Raw genomic sequence first — 25,928 nt, 5'->3', positions numbered from 1 at the left:
TACTTGCCAAAAGAAAAAGAGGAAACAAATTTGCTTCTAGATGCAATGGGATTATCGGCCAAGAGAGAAGCAAGCAAATGAGGAAACAAATCCAAGGCCGAGATGGCTCAAGTTGGACGTGCAAGAGGGAAAAAGAGGAAACACACTAAATCCTAACCATACTCAAAAGACTCTAGCGGTAGAAACTTTCTTGGTTACTCACATGTTCAAGAAGACTAGTGGAAGGCGAGCTAAGTGGGGAGACGAGCGTTTTAACCTTCATAAGGCTTCTCAACGTTCAAGCTCCATTCAAGGTTGGTACCGAGTGAAAACTCAAAGTAGTTTTAAAATTTCAAATTATACGCTCATGCAACTTGTCTAGGTTGTAAAAACGTTTTACGAGTTTTAAAGAAATTTTTATATTCCGCCGCTTGTTAGAAGCGATAATCTTTTCTTAAACCCTAGATCTATTCCAACACGGGAAATACCAATAAGATAATAATAAAAGGAGAAGGGCCTACCTATTCGGCGACAAAACGCTCCGACAAGTCAAGAAGCAGCGAATGGCAGTTGAGTTTACCACACGGGCTACGCCCGATGGCTAACTCGGGGGCTAATGTTATCGGTCCGTCCCGAACCGGCAGCGCTGTCGGCCTCGTTGGCCGACCGGAAGGCTCGCCCGACCAATGGCCGGCCCTAATTTTACCTCGGTCATTGGCCGGCCTAGCCTTCACCCGGTCAATGGTCGACCGAACATGTTCCCTCGGCCATTGGCCGGCCCAGCCTTCACCCGGCCAATGCCCGGCCCAGCATGTTCCCTCGGCCATTGGCCGGCCCGGCCTTCGCCCGACCAATGGCCGGCCCAGCATGTTCCTCCGGCCTTCGCCCGGGCAATGGCCGGCCCATCACCTTCCCTCGGCCATTGGCCGGCCCAGCGTTCGCTCGGCCAATGGCCGGTCCACATCCTCTCTCGGCCATTTGCTGGCCAAGTCTCTTCCGGCCAATGGCCGACCCACTTTCACTCGACCAAGGAGTCTTCAAACCACTCCTTCGAATCTGGTAATCCAACTTTGAACACTGAAATGCTGTCGAACTCATACTTCACTCGTTTCACTCATCTTTGACCTCTAAACACTCAAACCCTCCTATCCACCTCAACCCCACTAATGTTGAGCGTCGAAGAGGTAAACAAAGGCAACCCCTCTGTTTCTCTTTGATAGCCTCTTGTTTATCCCATTTTCAGGTACGACGAAGGCAGATACCACCACCACAGCTGCTAAAGTAGACTTGGGATACCAAGTTTAAGACGCTCGAAACCCGAACGCGATCACTTGGTCCGGCTTTGGGTCGAACCGTTGCGGGTGATAAATAGTTGTCCGAAAACGAGCGACAACACGTCTAGTAAAAAATTATTTTTGATAAGAGAGAGAGAGTCGGTCGAGTGAAAGGGAGAAAAGAGAGGGAGAGATAAAGGTTTTGTTTGGTAGTTAACTCAAAAAGTTTTTGTTTTTTATTTTCTAATTTTTGTAATTGTACTGAAAAATTATTTTGCAGTTGTTTTCAAAAAGCTATTTGGTACAGTTTTCATTTTTGTTTTTGAGAAATTGAAAAAACTGAAAAAACTGTTTGGTACAGTTTTCATTTTTGTTTTAGAAAAAATGAAAAAAATGAAAACTATTTAGTACACCTTTTGAAAAAATGAAAAAAATTGAAAACTATTTGGCGGCGATAGTGAAGCTCAGTGGTGATTGAAGAAGATGGTCGGATTTTTTTTTTATTTTTTTCAAGTCTTGAGCGCGGGTGAGGAGAAAGAGGAGAGAAGAGAAGAAAAAAAATTCCAAAAACACTTTTTATTTGTTTTCAATTTTCTTTACTATTTTACAAAACAACTTCAAAATTTTTTAAAAAATTTTTCCGAAAAATTTAACCAAACGCAACTTTCGTTTTTTGTTTCCAATTTTTTTAATCTTGAAAAGTCAAAAACTTTTTTTGAAATGAATACCAAACACAACAAATTTTTTTAAAAATTTGGTCTGAGGGGCTTTTTTTTTATCCATTTATGATCTAAAAGTTTATTTTTGGATATTTTCAAAAATTATGTTCTAATCTTGATAGTTTATTAATTTTTAGGTGCGGGTAAATCATTAACTCTTCCCCCTTTCCCCTACTTGCTGCATCAAAGACTAAATAACAACTCGGCGGGAGTTCGGGAAATAATAAATTCAAAATTGGATAACAACTCGGCGGGAGTTCGAAAAGTGGTTTTGGCAATATCTGCAGAATCGAACACTGATCATTATTTTATTCAAAACGAAAGGGGGTATTATTTCTGTGTACAATTGCAGGAGAAGTAAACATGCCTACAGTCAAAACTCGCTCCAAACGGCATCTAAGGTTTCGGCATCTTTCGCGAACCCTAATTTCCGTAATTCGAGCTTCAGAGGTATTTTTTTCGTTTCTTGTGTCTATATTATTCATTTATGTATTCGCAATTAGGCGTTATTGTTCTGCTTGTAAATTCCTGTTGGTGGAATTTCAGGGTTCAAAGCTTCCATTTTTGAAAAATTTATACGGTGTTCTGGTACATCTGTCTTACGAGTCAGTTCTTGGTTCGAACTGTGAAGATAAGTCGAACGGCTATGGCACTCGGTTTGAGCTCCGTGAATTCGTCATGAAATCGGATGGTCGAGAAAATCTAGGCGAGCTTTTGTTCAAGGAGCTTGAGCGCCGGTTTGGGACGTTCTTCTCTTATCTGCGTAATGTCTCTTCAAGTAGTGATGACGAGCGTGGTCATTCGAATTCTGAAGTGTCTGATTGCATCGACGAACTAGCTCCTCTGTTGAGATGTTGTATGCTGCTATTGACATTGGCCGACCCAGACGTGGCGTTAGAGAAAACTCAGATTCTTCTCGGCATTCTCGAGAGACTGATTCGGCTCGTCCCTCGAGGCGATAAAAACAAATCCGTAACTTTTGAGAAGCGGGTTTCTCGTGAGTTCTTGTCCCGTGATGCCGACTGTACCGCCTCTATTTCCGAAGACTACGTCGCTTTTCTGTCTATAACGGAACCACCTGACCCATGCTCTCCCTTTCTATCTACACTGCTCGAGGTAAAAAGGTTTCATTGTTAGCCAGATAAAAAAATCACTTGTTTATGTTTGCTTGCTTTTTCATCATCTCGAATTAAGCCAGAAGCTTGAAGCATTTTCACTCGCTGATAATGGAAGATAAAAACCATAGTATAGCGATTTCATTCAAATTGTTCTTATTGTTTGTATTGTCATGATTACTAACTGCTCAAACGGTTTGACAATGAAAAAATAAAATGCCATCATTTGATTTTAGGAACTGTTCCTCAGGTATTTGTAGATGAGCTTTTGATGCATAGACATCTAAGAGAGCTTTTTACTCACCTCGCTGCAAGAAGTTCACTCTTTGAGTGCCATTTTCCTAATGACGCAATGGGAAATGTGATGGAGCTAATTTCACTTCAGTTCATTCTTTTACTCTCAGATAAAGATGGGTCTGAGAATTTCCTGAAAAGACTGAGTTGCAGAGTGTGTAATGATCTCCGAGTTTGTGAAATAAGCCTGACTTCGTCTTTATCTCTACTTATCAACCCAACAATTCTATCGGCACCAAAGGTTCTTCAAGCGCATATGATTTTGTTGGTTTCAGAAACAATTGGTGATTCCATGTCTGAGAATAAAAAATGCAATATGAACCTCATGGGAGCCTCATACTTCACAACATTCGAAAGATGTATCAGCCTGTACAATAGATTTATGTCTACATTTCTAATGGAAGGTCATCCGATTGGTGGGAAGGCTGCGTGTACAAGTCAAACTTTACTTGATAGAAGTTTTGCCCCTTTTGAATGTCATATTCAAGAAGAAACTCGAGCAACACTTGATGATGTAACTGCGAGATTCGTCTATTTATGGAATCTACAGAGTCACAAAGTGTACGACCAACAAAGACCCAATATTCTGGCTGACTCAATCGCATATGTTCACGAGTGCCGATTAGACGAGTCATGTAAAGATGATATCTTTGCAAGAATTTTAGATAGCATTGTACTTGGAGCTTTTTCAGACAGTGTGACAGATACTCTATTGTATAAAAACGATGAATCAAGTCCCGAAGATGTGTATCTACTGACAGCTTTGCTAAAGCTGATGCATGTTTCTATGTTAGCAGTTATTCGATGTTTAAGGGTTAGTAATGAAAATTCTGTTTGTATAGGAGAGGCTTCACTTCATAAATACTATGATTCTGTTGTGAATGTCATTGGGACATTTCAACATTTTAGTGTATCCTTATCGAATCAGAAGAAGTTGTTTGACGTCATTGAAGCTAACCCGACCAAGCACAAGACAACCAAGTGGATGCTTTTGCATATATCTGGCATGCTGTCATTTAGTTTTGCAAGCGGATTCGATTTCTTAGTGAAAAATTGTGTCCATCTACTGGCGGCAGTGATGAATCTTCATGCTTTTGGAGGGGGCAATCTTGAGGCATTGCAATCAGTACTCATTCCCAGTACTCCTGATAAACCTGGGGAGGTTAATATGTATACTCTTTTTTGGTGCCGTTTTTCTCTTCACTCCCTCTTTTCCAAACCTGTTTAGTACGATTTACGAGCTGTTGTTTTACGTGGCAGGTTCTAGTATGCCCTAAGATATGTAAAAAAATTGCATCGAGGATTCAGGAGATGCGATCTGGGTTCATGAGGTACCTCTTGCTAGAATGCCAGATAGTCTTTATTTACATTACATTCGATAAACTCAGATTCATCTAAGGCTACTATTAGTTGTTTGGTTGGATGAGAGAATGGATAGATTGAACTTATTAGTGAATTCTCCCGTCGGGCCCATAATCCATCAAAACTCAATCCTTCCCTCTTATCGAAGAAGACCTTAAGATAGAAAATAGAGAAATATAGTACAGGCTGAAGATATGGATGTATCAATAAAATTACATCCCAGCTCTTTGGCCCTGATTCTATGCTTAAGAAGCAAACTTAGTCATGAGGTTCTCCTATAATCTTTTCAGATACATGATTAGGATCTGATCATTACACAACTCCGAACAAATTCTAAACAATTTTTTATTTTTTTTTTTATTTTTTTTTTACGATATAACAGTTCAGAATCTCGTTCAAGCTTCCCCGAAGAAGATGAAAGAGTTCAAACTTCCCATGGTGCTTCTATCCGAAAATGCCGAAGGGAATCTCATGCACGCATTGAAGAAGAAACCGAAGAGACCTGCGATGGGAAGATGTTCCTCGATTGCCTTCTTGAAAGCTCAAGCGGTGTTCCAGATTATGATGACCTGGCAGACTTCATCGAGTGTAAGGCCGGGAAGGATTATTCGAGATGGTTGAATGATAAAGAAAGACATCGGAGGTGGAGATCTAAGAAAATGGCGGTTCTCCGGTGGAGGTCGAGGAGAAAGACCTGGCAACTTGTGAAAGGTTAGGTAGGTAATCCTTAGTTGTTCCAATGTTACCCGGGATTTTGATCTCGTGTGCTTTACTGCTAACAAGTATTTTTAAAAATACTCGAGAATGGAAAGCTCCACCTGAATCTGATATCTTTTTTGTTTTGAGAGCCATTAAGGTATTTGGTTGGAGGCTACTCCACTAATATAAGAGAAATCCATTTACAAAAAATTAAAAAGAGAAAATAATAAATAATCTTGTTAGTCTATAGCTAGTGTTTTACAATTAATGAAAAAAAGGCTGGTATTATTCTAAGTTGCAGAACATTGTGTAAATCTTGTTAGGAGTCCCTTGGTTTTGTAATGAGAAATTGCTTCAACTATCGTCATTTGATAAGTTTTTTTTTTTTTCCAATTTCCCACCGAAAGATTAAATTGGTCAAAAATATTACTACACCACTTGTACAAATACAATTTTACCCTCAACAATTGATGTTAACAATTTATGTCAATTGTTGACATGGATAATAATAGATGTCGATTGTTGACATCTATGTTAACAAACAGAGAACCAAAACTCACAGATATCAACAATAAATGTCAATTGTTGATATCTAAAGTTTTTTTTTCCAATTTCCCACCAAAAGATTAATTTGATAAAAAATATTATTACACCACTTGTACAAATACAATTTTACTCTCAACAATTGATGTCAACAATTTATGTCAATTGCTGATATAGATGTTTAACAGATGTCGATTGTTGACATTTATGTCAATAAACAGAGAACCAAAACTCACAGATATCAACAATAAATGTCAATTGTTGACATATAAATTTTTTTTTTTTTTTTTTAATATCCCACCAAAAGATTAATTTGGTAAAAAATATTACTACACCACTTGTACAAATACAATTTTACCATCAACAATTGATGTCAATTGTTGACATAGATGTTAAACCGATGTCGATTGTTGACATCTATGTCAACAAACAGAGAATCAAAACTCACAGATATCAACAATAAATGTCAATTGTTGACATCTATATCAACAATAGATGTCAATTGATGACATCATGTTAATGATAAAATTATATTTTTACAAGTGATTTACTAGTATTTTTGACAAAATTAAGCTTTGGGTGGAAAATTTGAAAAACTTATCAAATGGTGGTAGTTGAAGCAATTTCTATTTTGTAATTCCAACTACTATATACAACAGATAATCTGTTAGATGTTTATGTTCTGTTTGCTATCCGTGTTATTTATTTACAAACCGGCGTACATATAATATAATATATTTTTTATTCTTGAATAGAGAAATTGAAGAATTCTAAAGGGAGATTTTATTTAATCCTGTTGTAATACAGCATGTTAATTAAAACAAAGTGTAGAGTGAGCAAATTAGTATTGATTTTATGATTGTTGTCCTAAAACTAAAATTTTGATTTTCAGAGTCAGAATCTGGCAAATCCAACATAGTTGGCTTGAAGGTCCTGTAGCAAACTAGGACATAGAAGAGTCAAAATAAAGGCATACCTAGCAAGTAGTTGGCAAGTATAAGGATTTTAGAGAGAGAGAGAGAGAGAGAGAATTGGGCGGTACTCAATATATTTGAATCAAGCTAATTGATACATTGAGATGCAGAGTATTTATAGTCTACTGAACTATAGTAAAACACAATAACCAATACGAGAAATACACGTGGCTAACTAAACTAAGACTGCTCCTTAATAGCCCCCCTCAAGCTCAAGTTGGAGAGACTTTCAACTTTGAGATTGCTGCGCAGAATCGGAAACTTGGAGCTTGAAATAGCCTTCGTCAGTACATCAGCCACTTGATCACAGGATGGAACATGCTTGACTCGAAGCAATCCCTGTGACACCTTTTCTCGAACAAAATACAAGTCCATCTCAACATGCTTAGTACGCGCATGGAGAACTGGGTTCGCAGACAACATCACTGTGCTGAGATTATCACACCACACATCAGGAACACGTGATTGTGGCAGGCGAAGCTCAGAGATGAGAGCAGACAACCACGTGACCTCAGCAACCACTCCAGCTAGACTACGAAACTCAGCTTCAGCTGACGAACAAGAAATAGTGTGCTGCTTCTTGGACTTCCATGACACCAGATTACCCCCAAGAAAAACACAATGACCTGAAACTGATCTTCTATCCTCAGTGTCCGAGCCCCAATCAGCATCACTGAATGCTGTGACATCAAAATGCGAAGTTTTTGTGATATGTAGACCATAATCCAACGTGCCTGCAAGATATCGCAAAATCCTCTTCACAGCCACCCAGTGAGACTGAAGAGGAGCGTGCATGAATTGACACACTTTGTGGACTGAATAGGCAAGTTCAGGCCTGGTGATAGTGACATACTGCAGTGCCCCAACAATACTGCGATACAACTGAGTATCATCCACACTGTCACTACCAAAATTTGTCAGTTTGAGGCCACTCGTCATAGGAGTATTACAGGACCTGGCAAATTGCATCTTGGCTCGCCCAAGCAGGTCTTGAATATACTTGGTTTGACATAGAAGAAGCCCCGAGTCAGTGGAGATGACTTGAATCCCAAGGAAGTAGTCAAGTAGTCCCAAATCCTTCAGTGAGAACGCATCACTCAACTGACGAATTACCAACTCGACCGCAGATGAATCACTCCCAGTCACAAGAATATCATCAACATATACCACAATGAAAATCTGAGATATAGCTGAAGACTTGATAAACAGTGACGGGTCAGGTTTAGAAGCCACAAAGCCCATAGTGGACAGAGCTGAACTCAACTTTCCAAACCATGCACGAGGGGCCTGTTTCAAACCATAGATTGCCTTCTTTAAACGACACACACGAGTTGGATATTGAGGATCAACAAATCCCTGAGGTTGAACCATATAAACCTCCTCATCCAGCTCGCCGTTTAAAAATGCATTATTCACATCAACTTGTCTAACCGGCCATGACTTTGACAAGGCTAGAGTGAGAATCACCCTAATTGTGACATGCTTGGCTACCGGACTGAAGGTTTCATTATAGTCAAAACCTGGAGTTTGACCATATCCCTGAGCCACTAAACGAGCCTTGTACCTGTTAAGTGTCCCATCTGCATTTTGCTTCAGTTTGAATATCCACTTACTTCCTATTGCTCTTCTATCAGCAGGAAGATCAGTCAAGTACCAAGTATCATTCCTCATAAGCGCCAGATACTCATCAGACATCGCACCTATCCATTGACTACTAGACAGCGCCTCTGACACACTTGCTGGCTCCACAGCCACAGCAAACACTTTGGGCTTAAAAATACCAGACTTGGCTCTAGTGGTCATGGAATGAATGTTTGGACCAGGTTGAGAACTCAAATTCCCAGCAAGTATAGCATCCACCTCAGAGTCTGGTCTGGTTTCAACCACCAGAGGACTTGGTACCCCTGAAGAAGAAGAAGACTGAGGTAGAGAGTCAACAACATCAGTGCATGGTAAATTTGGAGAGCAAGTTGACTTAACACATTGGTCATGACTCACTACCGAAGAGACAACAGGAATGGACAAGGATGGACCAAGAGAACAATTAACCGGCTGAGATGAGGATTGTGACTGAGGGTTAAACATTGTGGAATAAGGGAAAAAGGACTCATCAAATATCACATCTCTGGAAATATAAACCCTTCCAGTTTTGTCTATACACTTATAACCCTTATGATTTTGACTGACACCTAGGAAAACACACAAAGTTGACCGGAAAGCCAGTTTATGTTGATTGTAAGGACGGGTGTTTGGATAGCAAGCACAGCCAAAAACTCTGAGATGAGTGTACTCAGGTGTTTTGTGAAAAAGAGACTCATGAGGTGTGGATCCACTGAGTACTGTTGTTGGGAGTCTATTGTACAGATAGACAGCGGTTTTGAAAGCTTCATCCCAGTATTTAAAAGGCATAGATGAGTGAGCCAATAAGGTCAAACCATTTTCCACAATGTGTCTATGTCTTCTCTCAACCATACCATTTTGTTCATGAGTATGAGGACACGGTTTTCTATGAATAACCCCAAGAGACTCAAGAAATTTTGTGAATGGTCTATACTCCCCTCCCCAATCAGACTGTAAACATTTGATTTTGGCAGAATGTTGCAACTCAGCCTGGACTTTGAAGTTTTTGAATATCTCAAATGCATCAGATTTGTTTTTAAGAAAATAAATCCAGGTGTATCTAGTATAGGCATCAACAAATGTCATGTAATACCTAAAACCATTTTTTGAGACAATAGGAGAGGGACCCCAAAGATCTGTAAACACCAGTTCAAGAGGAGCAGTATACACAGTATCAGATGGAAAATAAGGAAATTTGTGTATCTTTCCAAAGCAACAAGCAGAACATTTTTCAACTGACAAATTGTTTGTAGAGACTGGAATATTACACTGAGACATGACTTTGTGTACAACTTTACTGGCAGGATGGCCTAGTCTGAAATGCCAAAGTTTGAACAACTCAGATTTAGGTACAGACGCAGAAATAAATGCTCTACACTTTGGACTGGTTTTATTACAAGTATGAGCAGAAATTGAAGGAGTTGACGAGATTTGTGAGGAGAGCTGAGACTGAGACTTGGTAGACTCTGAGACTTGAGGACTGCTAAGACGAACTTGAGTCTTGTCAAACACATATAAACCATCCTTAAGCTGTCCCTCCAATAGAATATTCTTGGAAATCTGATCCTTAACACAACAATGAAAAGAATGAAACTCAAAAAACACATTGTTGTCACGACAAAACTTAGAGACACTTAGGAGGTTTTTAGTAATTTCTGGCACATGTAATAAGGACCTAAGATCAAGAGAATGATGTTGATAAGGAGACTTAAACTTAGAATGACCAATATGTTTAATCAACAAGCCCTTACCATCACCAACATGCAGTTGCTCAGGTCCAAAGTACTCTGACTTTAGCTCCAGATTGTGCAGATCAGCAGTGACATGGTTCGTTGCACCTGAATCTGGATACCAGTCTGAGTCTGTAGAGTACCACTGCTGCTCTTGATTGAACCAATCAGAATTTTGAACATCTTGAGGAGACACAGCAGCTAGGTAACCCTGTGCGTGACCACTGGACTGACTTGGAGCAGATTGCTGAAGTTGAGCTGGTCCTTTGAAAGACTCATCAAACCTGTAAAAGCATCCAAGAGCCAGGTGACCTAATTTGCCACACACTTGACATTGAGGTCTGGTTGAGGCTGATCTTCCATAGCCACGACCACGACTACGGAACGATCCATTTCCACGAGAATAGCCAGATCCTCTGTATCCTCCAGAGTTAGGTTGAGACTGGAAATGCTGAGGCTGATTGTAACCATAACTCTGATTATGAGACATGTAACCAGGTTGACTTCCTCTGCCTCCTCCTCTGCGACGATCTTGAAAGGAGTTGACCGACGAGTAGTTCGCCGTCATCAATGACGAGCTCTTCTGCCTTGGAAGATCAAGATCATCATTCTTTCGTTCAATTCGAGCTTCATGAGACAGAAGAAGAGCCTCAATTTCTTCAACAGTAAACTCGTCATTTCTAGCAATTGTAGACACTACAAAAGTCTCATACTCCTCTGAAAGACCTTCACAGATAGCTTCGACATGGTCCTTGACAGAGATTTCATTTCCAACCAGGTTAAGTAGATCTACGAGCTTTCTAACCTTCAGCAGGTACTCGTTCATAGTGAGGTCATTTTTCTTTGTTCGCTGAAGTTGAGACTTGAACTGCGAAACCTTAGCTCGAATTTGAGCAGCAAAGTAGATCTGGATTGTACTCCACACTTGAGAAGCTGATTCACATTTCACCATTCGCGCTAGAACTCCTTCAGTCATTGAAGAGAACAGCCATGAAACAAGAAGCTGATCTTGTCGCTGCCAGAGTTTATACTCAGGATTAATCCTCTCGAGTTCTTCATCGCCGAGCTCAGCATACTTCATCGGAACACCAGTGCCTAGAAGAAAATCTTCTAGATCGTGTCCTCTGACAGTCGCGAGCACTTGCTTACGCCACACTAGGAAATTGTTGATGTCGAGCTTGATTCCGATGGAATTGTTGAAGACAACTGGTGCATTTCTGGTCTGATTCATCATAAGAGACGAATCGCCGAGATCTGTGACTGAATCCGCCGCCATGATCGAGATTCCCTTTCCGAAGCCGGACTTAGGGCTCTGATACCATATAAGGATTTTAGAGAGAGAGAGAGAGAGAGAGAATTGGGCGGTACTCAATATATTTGAATCAAGCTAATTGATACATTGAGATGCAGAGTATTTATAGTCTACTGAACTATAGTAAAACACAATAACCAATACGAGAAATACACGTGGCTAACTAAACTAAGACTGCTCCTTAATAGCAAGTTTGTTACAAATTCTAGGTTAAAATGAATGTTATTGAATGGAAGTGATCACACAGTGCGAGGATATCGCCCCGACCTGATTCTGGGTCGATCGTCTTTGGTTAAGAAGTCCACCAATCCGGGCACAATTTCTTTAAATAACTACCTTACGATGGCCCCATGTGCGTCTCCACGGTTGGTCCATCAACATGCAAATAGTTTCATCTTTCGTGGCACTTTCAATTAACATAGGCTTTGCCACCACTTTTATTCATTGTCACGTTTCTCATAGTTACGTGCACAGTTACAGTCCCTGAGACGATTAACAAAAAAATTAGTGCCACATATACTAATTTTTCTTTTTCCAACATAACTATTTTCTTTTATAATATCTATTTTTCGTTATTTAAAAAAACGTTTAATTACACTAATGCCCATAAATTATTGACCACCTAACAAAGTAGTTTTGTTGTCGCACGAAAATGAACAACGATCTAAAGCTTCGGACGGTTCGACCCAAGGCTGAACCAAGTGGTCGCCCCCGAGCCAAAAGTGTGAACTCTAGTCTCGAGTGGAGGTTTCCTCCAGTCGGAGGTATTCTCCAAGGAGAGAATGGGGCGTGTGGGGTGTGTGATTGTGCTTCTTGTGAGTTGCCTACGTAACCGCGTTGTGGGATCAAGTCAGAACGTAGTTCAAGGTGTATGTAATGCTGTATGAGGCGCGGAACCTGGAGGGTGTGCTCGACAGAGGAGACAGAGCGCGGAGGAGTCCTCGGAGACGTCTCAGAACTCTAGGATCGAGTGACCCGAGAGATAATGTGTGTTTTTTTACTCTTTTGGAGACGTATGAGATTCTCAGTAAAGAATTCCGGGCGCGTTGGACGCAAAGGGGGTTTTCAGTAGAAAATCCTAGGAACGGCTTGCGCTCTAGATCAAGCGCTCAATCAGAGGAAATTATGTTCGGACAGTCTCCGTTAGCGTTTCAGAACTCTGAGAGTGAATAATCTTTGAGAGGAATGAATGTGTCTCTCCCTCTCACTGAGAAGGAGTATTTATAGTGAATGAGGAGGTCTGTGAGTTTCGACACGAGGACTTGTGACTCTTTGGGACCTCCGCCCTGACAATCGACCCCTTGAGCGGCGTGTCTTCTTGATATTTCTGGTTTTCTGAGAACGACCGACAACAAGTTCTTATTTTTTTTTTCTTTTCACAATCGTGCTCTTGAACTTTGATATTCTTTTAAAAATCATCCCTCCGTCTATTTTCAAACATTAGTTTTAGGTCACGTTTTTGTCACGTGGTACATGAAATTAGGTTATTAATTAATTATTATTATTATTTTTAAATAGCCTCTCTCTCTCTCTCTCTCTCTCTCTCTCTCTCTCTCTCTCTCTCTCTCTCTCTCTCTCTCTCTCTCTCTCTCTCTCTCTCTCAGGTTAATGAGAGATAGATATTATTGGGTTACTAGGATTATTAAGACAGAAACATTGAGGGGAGGGAATTAGTTGTATGTCTTAACAAGTCTTAACTTTTTTTTTATTAATACCACAACACAACTATAGTAGACTTGAAGTATTAGATAAGTAGTGCTGAGCTGTAGAGGTGGCGCGTTGGCACTATAAACACAAACTTTTGAATCGGAGTTTAGCCAACATTTCCTATCATATTCATTTGTTTTTTCCAACTCGAATAAAGCATCTCGAGTTTTAAGAACTTGAGATTTAATTGTCTTAATACTTTCAATACGACTTTACTAACGAGTTTATGATAATGACTTGAGTATAAGACTAGATATATTATGTTTTTTAAAATTTCATCCTTTAATAGAATAAGAAAATAAAAATTAAATTTGTTGAAGAACTCAAAAACAAGGTACGGCTTGAACATAAGAGTTTGTAACATCACAAATTATTAGATTAAGAGTATGAAAAACAAAAAGAACAATGCTCTAGGATTTATATCTAATAATTTTTTGCAGGACATGTCGGTGGCTCCCGCACGGATGTTTCGCCAACAACGACGTCGGATTTCTTGCTATTAGACGTGCTATGACTTCTCTCCATACCGATGACACCTAAATTATACGTGCGTATGTTTTGAATTTGAATTTGAATCGGAGAAGCTAACCCTAGCTCAGTTGATTTGGGACTCAGTCGATTTGGGGGTTCTCTCTTTTTCGAATGGTTTTATTGAATAAAAATGAGAACTGAAAATAAAATGTAAAATCAAAGCAATTCTTTTACTTCATACCTCGTCCAAGGACATTCTCGTAAACTCGTTTAACTCTGGTACCATGTGACTACCACGTGACCATTTAACTGACGGAGTGGGCTTATAATACACGGAAGACCAATAAATTTTGTCGGTCGTGATATTGAGGTCCAATAACCTCAACTTTATATCATAAGTCATCTTCTGTCAGTGAGGTCATAAATCAGGGGGCAATTATACAATTTATTCTTTAACAAAATGACATTAATTTTCAACTTGCGACGTGACTGGGATACAAGGGTAGGGCCATCGATCCCGCGTTCGGATTTACTAGAAGCCCAGACTCATGATCTAGAGGCTGGATCTTCATTATCTCCAGTTGAGGAGCCTAGGCGGGACGGCAAGCTGTTAGAGCTACGAGGAGCAGTGAGAGACCTAGCTGGTGCGTATGATGTCTTGTCTAAGCATAGTGCCAGAATTATCGACCCAAAACTTGCATCGAAGTTGAGCCAGATTGAGAGCTGCTACGAGTTGTCGTTAGCGAGCTCCCCGTATACATCCGAACGCACACCCAAGGCATGGCGACGATCATCTAAGGATCCTTCATCTTCATCGGCTGACCATGGTAGAGGTCGCCGCGCTTCTGATGACCCCGCATATGGACCAGCTGGAAGACACAGAGGACGCGAACGTTGAAGAACTCTTAAAGTTGATCGCGGTTATTAGTCTTTTTACTTGTACTTTTTCTTATGTTCATATTTTTATTCTGTTTTTATGTTGTTTATACTTGTGATTAAACTTATATGTATTTTGTTATGAATAACTTTTGATTTCATTTTTTTGAAAATTAAATTAATTGAAATCTGTAGATTTTAATTAGAATATGAAAAAAAAAATTATATATAACAATAACATTAGAAGTGACAATCTGCTTCTAAAGTCGCTTCTAAATGTTTCTCGCGAAATGACGGGAAAAGATTAGAAGCGATCTCTAATGTTGCTTCTATTCCGTTTCTGCGATTTCGCAGGAGCCATTTACGGTGCCAAAAATATGGAGTTAGAAGCGCGACAGAAGCGACAATTCGCTTTTAAAAATGTCGCTTCCAATATCTAGAAGCCACTTTGTCGCTTTTAAAGGTCCAATAAAAGCGATTTTTGACTTTATAAGCGATATTTTTCGCTTCTAAAAGCCTTTTATAGTAGTGTTATTTGTTAGACTTATCACGAGAATATTAAATTTGGTCATGTTTCTTAAAAGGAAAAGTGAATTTGGCCAGGAGTTAATTTATACACGTCTTTTTTGCTAATTAAACTTAGTGTTGGAATTGATCTAGGGTTAAGAAAAGATTTAACGCTTCGAGCAAGCGGCGGAATTTAAAAATTTTCATTTAAACAAGTAAAACGATTTTACTAACCTAGACAAAGAGCAAGCACATGTTTATTTTTAAATTAAAACTATTAAAGAGCATTACTCGTTTACTAACCTTTGTGAAGCTTGAACGTTGAGAAGCCTTAGGAAGGTTGAAACGTTCGTCTCCCCACGCTGCTCGTCTTTCTTCGTTCTTCGGAAAACTCGAGTAACCACGAAAGTTTCTATCACAAGAATCACTCGAGAAAGAAAGGAATTACTGTGTGGGCACTTTTAAATACGACGACTCAAGAACAAGTCTAAGAGTCGAAGAGCTAAAACACTAGGTCAAATGTGGACCTAGGTGTCAAAACAAAAACGAAAAGAACTAGAGAGAGAGAGAAGGTTGGGTGGCCAAAATGTCTAGAGAGAGAAGCTCTCAATCTCTAACTTATGTGGGATGAGAAAACAATGAGAATGAAGCCTCTATTTATAGGGGAGAGATTACCTTCATAAAGGTAGTTTCCTCATCTATAGAATATCACATAAGATCATGAGCAAATATTGGCTTCCCTTTCTCTCATTTGGACATGCAACCTATCCCATGCAAGTCCTTGGATTTGTTTCCTCTTTTGTTTTATCCTTAGTTGGCCGCCCAAAATATTTCCTTCCAGAGGAAATTTGTTTCCTCTTTTTCTTTTGGCAAGTATCTTCATATGTTAATGCACAAAGTAATTCCCTTTTCTCTCTTGGTATGTTGGACGAAATTGAGATTCTAGAAGGAGCTTCTAGATATTTCTTCATTCGTTATGACAACATAAGAAAAACCCATTAAGAATTTTCAAGTTAAATTCAATGAAATGAAATTAATCCACATGACCCAAAAATCTCATCATGGCCGAGTATTTCATTTGTCATCATATGACAATGTCAAAAAATTTATTGACATTCATTTCGTCCTATGTCCAAAAAGACAAAATTACCCTTTAGACAATTTTCGTAACACTTATCTCGTTCTTGTTTTGACTTAGCTTCTAGTTTAACTATTCCTACTCGATATGATTTGTGACAATGACCTCATGGATCCAAATGAACAAAGCTTGAGCTAACATACTAGGGCTCAAAAGTTCACAAACCTTTTTCAAGTTTAGCTTAATGTCAACTGACTCCACTAAAGAGTTGACACTGAGAATCTCTCAGTTCAAATGAATTTATTTTCTACTCAAGGATTCAACTTAATTGTGATGAGTGGATCCATTGAATATTATCTATGTTTACCCTTCATGAATATCATTAGCTAGTCGGGATTTACAAAATTACTATTTTACCCTTCTAACTGTTATTTCCTCAATTTCTTTGTCGCTTGTGAATAAGTTAGAAACAATGTATTGACGAGGAGCTAACAAGTCACATTGATTCATACAAAAGAGTCATGACTCAATTTGGACACTGGCCAGTTCATTTATTCACATTCCAAGGAACAAAACATGATGTGATATACATTGCATTTCAGCAATCTTGTACATGAATTCCATATCTATGAGAGCTTCACAAAGTTACTCAAGACATCTTCATAACTTAGTATTTCACCAATAGGTCCTGTTCGGAATCTCATAGTTAATCTGAACTGTGACTTTCTCAAATGAGAATATGTAAGCTATGAAATGACATGTCTCATTTCAGGATTAAGGTAAGCATGATGCAATTCATACGTAGTGACCTCGAGACAAAATAGGTTAAATGGTTTGTTCTTATTTTGTCTCTAGAAGTGCACTGGTCAATTCAGTACCTTCGGAAGATACCTAGTAGAACTATAGAGTCTCCAACTCTCAATGTCCCATAACCAGACATCATAGATTCTCGTAACAATCGTACTGTGATCAATAGTCATTTGATCCTTAGATTGCGAATATATTGTTTTTAAATAAACCATGAAGAGTTTGTTCATGTAAATCTACATTTTGTCTCTTCATATGTTGTTAGGTTTGTTTGTGTACTAAATAATAAAGTTTTATCATAAAGTTTCAAACAGACAAGGAAGAATGAATGAACGTTTCAACTTTTATTAATAAATAAGCAGTTACAAGCAAGAGTTTTCGTGAGACTTTATTACATCAAATGTACATAAGTAAAGACTACAACTCTTCTTGTGGGCACCATTGACAACACTTAGTGTTAGTTAATATGACTAAATTATGAGCTTTAATCTCATTGAATCCTTTCATTCACTTGAATATAATTTTTGCTGTTGGACACCAACGAAATGATAAGAGAATTCGGCCATTAACGTCGTGTTAATGCGTCTTTTTTTTTACTCCACATTTCATGGATCAAATGACATCTAAACACTTGATATGGCTATAAAAAGGGGTGCTACTATCGGCCATGACATACGAATTCTCACTCAATGCATTCAACCAATAATCAACCAATCATCCTACTATTTTCTATACTTAATCTGAGAATTCAATGAAACTTTTATTGAATTTTTTATTTTTTACTTTTTATTTTTATTTTTATTTCTAGTCATTTGTTTTACTTTTTCCCATACACAAATTTTATACATATTCGTTGAGTTACTTGTAGATTCTTTTTATAGTTGCTCTTTCATGTTGCAGTTACCACTGAAAGGAAAAAGAATGCTTGAAGCTCAGAGTCCTACCCCTTCGTCAAATATCAAACACGTTTTAAGAAGTTTTTACCACATGCTTGTTTATTGCTTAAAATTAGAAACATGTTATCTTTATATAAATTTCTTAAAATGTTGTTATAAGATATATGAGATTTTTGTGTTCCCTATTAGCCATATTGCTAATAATAGGAGGGAAAAGAATTAACCAAATTGCATAAAATAATTAAATAAATAATAAACTAAACTATTGAAATAATTACGTAGACATGGGATACAAAATAAAATAAAATAAAACAATTAGACCGGATATCACCAAGAAACCAGTATAGAAATGAAAATGAGAACACGTCGAGACTTGTTCAACAATTTTCTTAAAGCGTTATTGCTCACCCACCGGATGCCGGAATAATGTGAGCAACTGCCTCCCAAGATACAAAGACGTACGAGAAGAACACACACGAACTTGTTAAACTCCGGCGAACTTGAACACGTGCCGAAAGCCACCACCGCCGTGAGAAAATTGAGAGGAAAGTTGGAAGTGTTTGAGAACCACTATTGATTGTTCTACTTTTTTCATGAGAAGTGAGAGGTGCTTTATATATAGGCAACGTTTAGCACCTTAGTGTTCCACCAAAAATGTTTACAACAATCAAAGTAATACATTAATGCCTAAAACGTTCAAAGTAATCAAAGGACACATTAGTACTCTCACAACCATCAAGGATGAGTTACAAACGTGTTTGATCTATGATGCCAATCAGCCCATCTCATATTATACACTAATGACCAAATAAATGTGTATAATGCTTATAACAAGATTCAGCCATCAAGGTCTTTAATGCATTAACCTCTCAGCATTCAAAAGCATAACAAACTGCTCAAAAAATGTTCACAACCATTAAGGCTAGCTCACAGACGTTTTGGCCACAATTAAAACCTCTTAAATTTCTTTCGACCCACTTTATTCCAAAAATCCCCCACGTGAATGAAATTGAGTTATGTCCACACAAGACATGACCCGTCTTGAAACGGTGATAGCTTCTATGGTCAATATGTGCATAGGATAGGTAGGTATAACCCTTGAACCTTCCGTCGTAAAAATATGCCATGTTTACTAACTACTCAGTAGACATGATGTCATTGAATTGTTAGTCGTTTGTGTATAAACGATAAACATATTTCACACAGATATCTTTCAGAACAAGATTTGTTGTCAATAGTGCCAACAAGAAGAGTTTTTTAGTCTTTACTTATGTACATTTGATGTAATAAAGTCTCATGAAGACTCTTGTTTGTAATTGCTTATTTATTAAAAAAAAGGTTGAAACGTTCATTCATTCTTCCTTGTCTGAAGCTTTATGATAAAACCTTAGTCTTTAGTCCATAAAAAAACCTAACAACACATGAAGAGACAAATGTAGATTTGCATGAACAAACTCTTCATGGTTTGCTTAAAATAATACATTCGCAATCTAAGGATCAAAGGACTATTGATCTCAGTACGATTGTTAGGAGAATATATGATGTCTGGTTATGGGACATTGAGAGTTGGAGACTCTATAGTTCTTCTAGTTATCTTCCGAAGGTACTGAATTGACCAGTGCACTTCTAGAGACAAGATAAGAACAGACCATTTAACCTCTTATGTCTCGAAGTCACTACGTATGAATTGCATCATGCTTACCTCAATCCTGAAATGAGACATGTCATTTAATAGCTTACATATTCTCATTTGAGAAAGTCAGAGTTCGGACTCACTATGTGATTCCGAACAGGACCTATTTGGTGAAGTATTAAGTTATGAAGATGTCATGAGTAACTTTGTGAAGATCTCATAGATATGGAATTCATGTACAAGATTGCTGAAATGCAATGTATATGACCTCATGCTTTGTTCCTTGGAATGTGAATAAATGAACTGGCCAGTGTCCAAATTGAGTCATAACTCTTTTGGATGAATCAATGTGACTTGTTAGCTCCTCGTCAATACATTGTTTCTAACTTATTCACAAGCGACAAAGGAGTTGAGGAAATAACAACTAGAAGGGTAAAATGATAATTTTGTAAATACCGACTAACTGATGATATTTATGAAGGGTAAACATAGATAATATTAAGTGGATCCACTCATCACAATTTAGTTGAATTCTTGAGTAGAAAATAGATTCATTTGAACCGAGAGATTCTCAGTGTCAATTCTTTAGTGGAGTCAGTTGACATTAAGATAAACTTGGAAAAGGTTTTTCAACTTTTGAGTCCATGTATTTTAGCTCAAGCTTTGTTCATTTGGATCCATGAGGTCACTGTCACAAATCATATCGAGTAGGAATAGTTAAACTAGAAGCTAAGTCAAAACAAGAACGAGACAAGTTTTACGAAAATTGTCTAAAGGGTATTTTTGTCTTTTTAGATATAGGATGGAATGAATGTCAATAAATTTTTTGACATTGTCATATGATGACAAATGAAATAAATTTCACTCGGCCAAGTTAAGTTAATTGGGCCTTGAGGATTAATTTCATTTCATGAAATTTTACTTGAAAATTTTTAATGCGCTTTTCTTATGTTGTCATGAACAAATGAAGAAATATCTAGAAGCTACTTCTCGAAGCTCAAATATCGTCCAACCCAAGGAGAGAAAAGAGGAATTATTTGTGCATTGATGTATGAAGATACTTGTCAAAATAAAAAGAGGAAACAAATTTCCTAAACAGGAAAGTATAATGGGCGGCCAATACAAGGCAAGGGAGAAGCAAAACAAAAGAGGAAACAAATCCAAGGTGTCATAAAGACTCCTTGGCCGTGTGACATAAGAAGGAAAAGGCAATATTTGCTCATGAATATGTGATATTGTATAGAAGAGGAAACTACCTTGTTGAAGGTAATCCATCTCCTATAAATAGAGGCCTCATTCTCATTGTTTTCTCATTCCACATAAGTTAGAGATTGAGAGATTCTCTCTCTAGACCTTGTGGCCGCCAACTCCTCCCTCTCTCTCTAAGTTCTTTTCGTTTTTGTTTTGGCACCTAGGTCCACATTTGACCTAGTGTTTTAGCTCTTCGCCTCTTAGACTTGTTCTTGAGTCGTCCTGTTTAAAAGTGCCAACACACTAATTCCTTTCTTTCTCGAGTGATTATTATGATAGAAACTTTCGTGGTTGCTCGAGTTCCCGAGGAAAGAAGAGAGACGTGCTGCGATGGGAGACGAACGTTTCAACCTTCCTAAGGCTTCTCAACGTTCAAGCTTCTCAAAGGTTAGTAAACATATAGTGCTCATTTATAATTTTAATTTATATTTACTCGCTCTTTGTCTAGGTTAGTAAAATCGTTTTACTTGTTTAAAAGAAAATTTTTAAATTCCGCCGCTTGCTCGAAGCGTTAAATCTTTTCTTAACCCTAGATCAATTCCAACAAGATTCAGTTCTCATGGTTATGTTCATTTCGGCCCTGAAACATGTGCCTGGTTCTGCTAGAGTTTATAAAGAATTAAGCCCAATTAATTCTCTTTCGATGCGGTCCCACTTCTCTCTCACATATGTGATTCTTTACCAAAAGTAATCCTGCATTACTTCATCAAAATCTCAAAGATTCGATATCATAGAATCATTTAAAGCTCAACACTTAACTCGTATGTGTGTCACTGTTTTTATCATAGGAATAGGACTAAGGGGTCTTCCCCCACAGTGATCTCACTTCAGCTTGACAATTAGGTTGTCCCTTTGAACAAAGATTTTGGGATTTCCAGTCAACATGGTTGGGTTTTCTTTGCCTAGACTTATTGTTCATGGGCTTAAGTCCTATTTCTTTAGATGTCTTCTCTAAATTGTCCATATATAACCCTTAGGTTAGTGGTCCTCAATATTCTCTATGGACCTAACATAGTCAATTCCGTTGACTCTAGATAAGAGAAGTTTAACTCATGGTTTAATGTCATACATAAAATTTTTTGAGATATACCATAATTTATCACATTATGTGCTCAACCAATTACGAATTGGTTATTACAATATAAACATATTGTAGGCACAAGTCAGGAATATCCTCTCCAAAATAAAATGGCATCTAACCTCTTTGTCACATTTAACAATGTAAGAAACTCATATTCCATAGTAAATTGAGTTATCACAGTTTGTACGGAGGATTTTCAAGACACAACATCATCTATCAAAATGAATACAAATCCACCAACGGATTTCAGATATCCAACTCGCATTAGTGAATCATTCAATGCCTTTTGGAATATGTCTTATGGACGTAGTTCATAATGACGAGTACATCATAGATACCTCAGTAATCTCTCGATCACTTTCCAACGTTCAAAACACGGAATACTCGTATATCTAGTCAATCTACTCACAGTGTAGGCTAAGTCTAATCATGTACAAATTACTAAGTACATGAGACTCACTAACACTCCCACATATTAAATTTGAGAGATGTTTTCCATTTTATTCTCAGACAAGCATTGTCTAACTCCAATATGACATATAGAACTTCTAGAATAGTCATATCCAAGCTTGTCTAGAATTGAGTCAACGAGGTGTGACTGTTTCAAGACAATCTCATTGGACTTTCATGTAGATTAGACACCCAATATTACATTTGAAAGTCCAATATCTTTCATATCAAACTTACGGTTTGATATATAATCTGTATTTGACGGCCATGCAATTTTTATCACCCATAATAAACATGTCATCAACATATAAACACAAAAACATATCACATGTTTAGTGTATACTCATTTGTCACACTCTTGGATCTAAAATTCAAATGACACATTCTAAAGGTGTCAAGTTTCTCAAGCCATTATCATGGCATTTTGATGAAGTCATAAAACTATATGACTAACTTTATATACTTTTCTTTCTTGCCTAGACTCAATACAACCCTTAGATTGTTTCACATATATTTCTTCCTCAAGATATCTATAATGGAAAGTAATTTTACATCTTTATGATGAATTTCAAGATTACGCAACGTGGCAATTGAAATTATTATTCTAATAGATGTTATTATCGTGACGAGAGAATACGTATCAAAGTGGTCAAGACTCTCTAAGTGTCTTATGACCTTTTACTACAAGTCTCATTTAGTAATTAACCATGTAGACTAAATGCACATCAATACCATTATTACAAACTAATGGCAATGGTTACAACTTTGTAAGAACGTTTCATACATTCAACATGTAACCACCATGGTTATTCAGCATTTATCCAAGCTTATAAGTGCTCCATAAATTCCATTCATAACTTTAACCTTCAAGGTCAATGAAGTCACAAAACCGTTCACAAACGATGAGCCATAAAGTTAAAGCCTCTTTTAATTTCTTTCAAACACACTTTATACCAAGTGTTTTATTGCTTAGGAAGAAGATTAACCGATTCCAAATGTGATAGAGTCTTTTTCACTCCTTATGGTGTAAGTCCATAATTGACTCTCAAAAGAGTTCGACGAGTCTTAATATGTTAGAGGTCAATTCTCTAGCACATATGTTAGAAGTTCATAACCAAATGGCATTTCTACTGATGCTTAACCGTTCCGTCTAAGTCGTTCTAACCTGTACCTCTTCTTCGGGCTCATGATCAAGTTCTTGAGTAATTTCTTCAATAACCTCAATATTTAAATAAGAGGAGCTCGGTTCATCTTCCTCAGACTTATAACGAAATACATGTTCGAAGAACGAAGCATTTTAGATTTCATAAAAAAAATCATTGTGTTTATCAAAGTTTTTGAACCATACACACCAATACACATATCTAAAATGTGTATATTCAATAAAGATGCAGCCAATGCCTTTGGCTCACTCTTCTATTTCCTTGAGAGCAGTTGCCATCACTCAGATAGAGTACCCCCCACATTCGAAAGTATTTGTAGGAAGCCTTCTTCCTTTAAATAACTCGAATAAGGATATAATATCCTTCATCCATATACCTTATTCAAAAGGTAAATTACCAACATGATGGTTACCCCACATGTCTTATGTTAACTTAAACAACACTACATTCACCAAATAAAGTGTGATTCAATTGTTAGGCAAAGTCATAGAATATAGGATAATATGATGGATTGACGCTGTGAATAAATTCATGTTGGGCGTAAAAGCACCAAATGGTTCATCATATTCACCTCTATAGTCATTTTGCACCATATTAAACTTTTATAGCATTTACTCTCAACCTTCAACTTTAAACAAGGCAAATTACTCAATTGTCACAAAATAGCTTAAAAGAAAATAAATTATTTTGTACTTTCTTCAAAGAAAATCACAAAATAATTATTTTTACCTTTGTTGGTCCATAAACTATAATTGAAAATTTTCCAAACTTTCAATATTACGAAAGAATTTTCTCAATTATTGATTCAACACAAATCTCAATTATGTGTTCGAAATTAATGTTTGGTATTCAAATAAATTATTTTTTGCATTGTCTCAATACCCACATGACATAGTCATTCCATACACAAGAAGACATGCAAAAATAATAATTTTTAGATGTGATGACAAAGTCATCTTTCACATAATGCACATCAATATTCAAACCACTCATAGTAAGAATTAAAATATAGGTCTCATAAACCAATTCAAACAAATGGTTAAACAATTTCTCATAAATAAGATTCTCTCTTATTTCAGGCATATAAGAAAAATTGAACTCATCTCATCTCGGGATAGCGCAACTCATCCCATGACAATTCAAGTATATTACACTATGACTTATTCAAGTCCATGTCATAAATATATTCATGTACAGAAAAATGTAGTAGAAAGCCACAAACATTAGGAGTTCCAAACTACTAAGTTTACGTAAAAATCACGGCAACAAAGAGGTTAACCACAACCTCCGCCGTTTTGGTTTCCAAAGTTTTTATAATACGGTTATCAACAATCCGTAAATCTGCGACGTAATTGTCACTTGGAAAATATATACCAAAGAACTTTGAAAATACTTCCTTTAAAATTTCCCTCCATTTACTTCAAGCTCGGTTGAGAATATACTTATTCTAGGCAATCAACCATGTAATAAGATCTCCTAAGTGGTCAAGAACCTTTCTTCGGAGCCACTGTTGATCTCTTTGAATCAAAGAAAAACAATCTCGTTATCAAAACATAACTCGTCTCACAAGTGTTAATTTTGCCCAAGCGTTTCATTATAAAACTCACATCCTAAGTCTATATAATAACCAATAAAATCAAAATTAATTACCAGTTATACAACATGTATTATGAGTCACCAAGACTCTTCAATGTATAATCTAGACAAACTTAGTCAGATTATTCAAACATGAATATGCAATTTAATTGCAATATTATGAAGTTCAAAACTCATGAACTTCCTTGGCTATCTAGCCAAAATCAACACTGTGGGCACAAGTGCCACATAATCATTCCGAACAAACCCACAGGTTCATTCCCAACCTTAGTTGTCATTTACATCTACGTCGTAACCGCCATCGAGTTGTTTCTTTAGAATGTGGGATAAAGAATATCGATCGTAACAAAAGAAAAGCCACATAAATCCCTCTGGTGTAAATTTGATGGAAGATTAAAAATCTAACATAAAATTTACCACCATCTTTGAACTCACAAAAAACAACACTCACTACTACAAATACAGTTTTTCGGTGCGGATGACTTTTGGGTGCGACTTTTCGCACCTAAAAGTCGCACCAAAATTACTTTCAGGTGCGACTTTTCGCACCAAAAAGTCACTGAAGTAACCAAAAAATTTCGCTGGTTTTTTTTAAATTTGGGTGCGAAAAATCGCACCCAAAAGTTCATCATACCTTTGGGTGCGACAAAATCGCACCCAATAGTCCACACCATACCTTTGGGTGCGACAAAGTCGCACCCAAAAGTCCAAAACATTTCGTCTAAAAAATTAGCGGGATTTTGTTCCCTCTTATTTCATTTCTAAAATTTCACTTCTAAAACTTTATCTTG

At 37.4% G+C, this 25,928-nt stretch overlaps 1 protein-coding gene across 2 annotated transcripts; it reads left to right on the top strand.

Annotated features, from left to right (window-relative positions):
* The first annotated feature begins 2,163 nt into the window (after positions 1–2,163).
* On the top strand, positions 2,164–13,911 carry LOC149390511 (2-isopropylmalate synthase). 2 transcript variants are annotated; one of them, XM_089618614.1, is made up of 6 exons: positions 2,164–2,422; positions 2,519–3,088; positions 3,338–4,543; positions 4,642–4,712; positions 5,126–5,459; positions 13,769–13,911. In XM_089618614.1, the coding sequence occupies exons 1-5, from the start codon at positions 2,336–2,338 to the stop codon at positions 5,457–5,459; spliced, it is 2,268 nt and encodes a 755-aa protein (XP_089474740.1). In that variant the 5' UTR covers positions 2,164–2,335; the 3' UTR covers positions 13,769–13,911. The 2 variants fall into 2 exon arrangements, 1 of the variants encoding a protein (XP_089474740.1); XR_016300006.1 differs by lacking the exon at positions 13,769–13,911 and having other exon boundaries at positions 3,338–4,551; positions 5,126–5,234.
* Positions 13,912–25,928: the final 12,017 nt, after the last annotated feature.

The sequence above is a fragment of the Urtica dioica genome, chromosome 7, assembly GCF_054948205.1.
Source record: "Urtica dioica subsp. dioica isolate 48M chromosome 7, U.dioica_male_clone48M_v1_H2, whole genome shotgun sequence".
NCBI classification, from domain to species: Eukaryota; Viridiplantae; Streptophyta; class Magnoliopsida; order Rosales; family Urticaceae; genus Urtica; species Urtica dioica.
The sequence above is the reverse complement of the archived record's forward strand: the minus strand, read 5'-3'. Positions and strand labels throughout refer to the sequence as shown.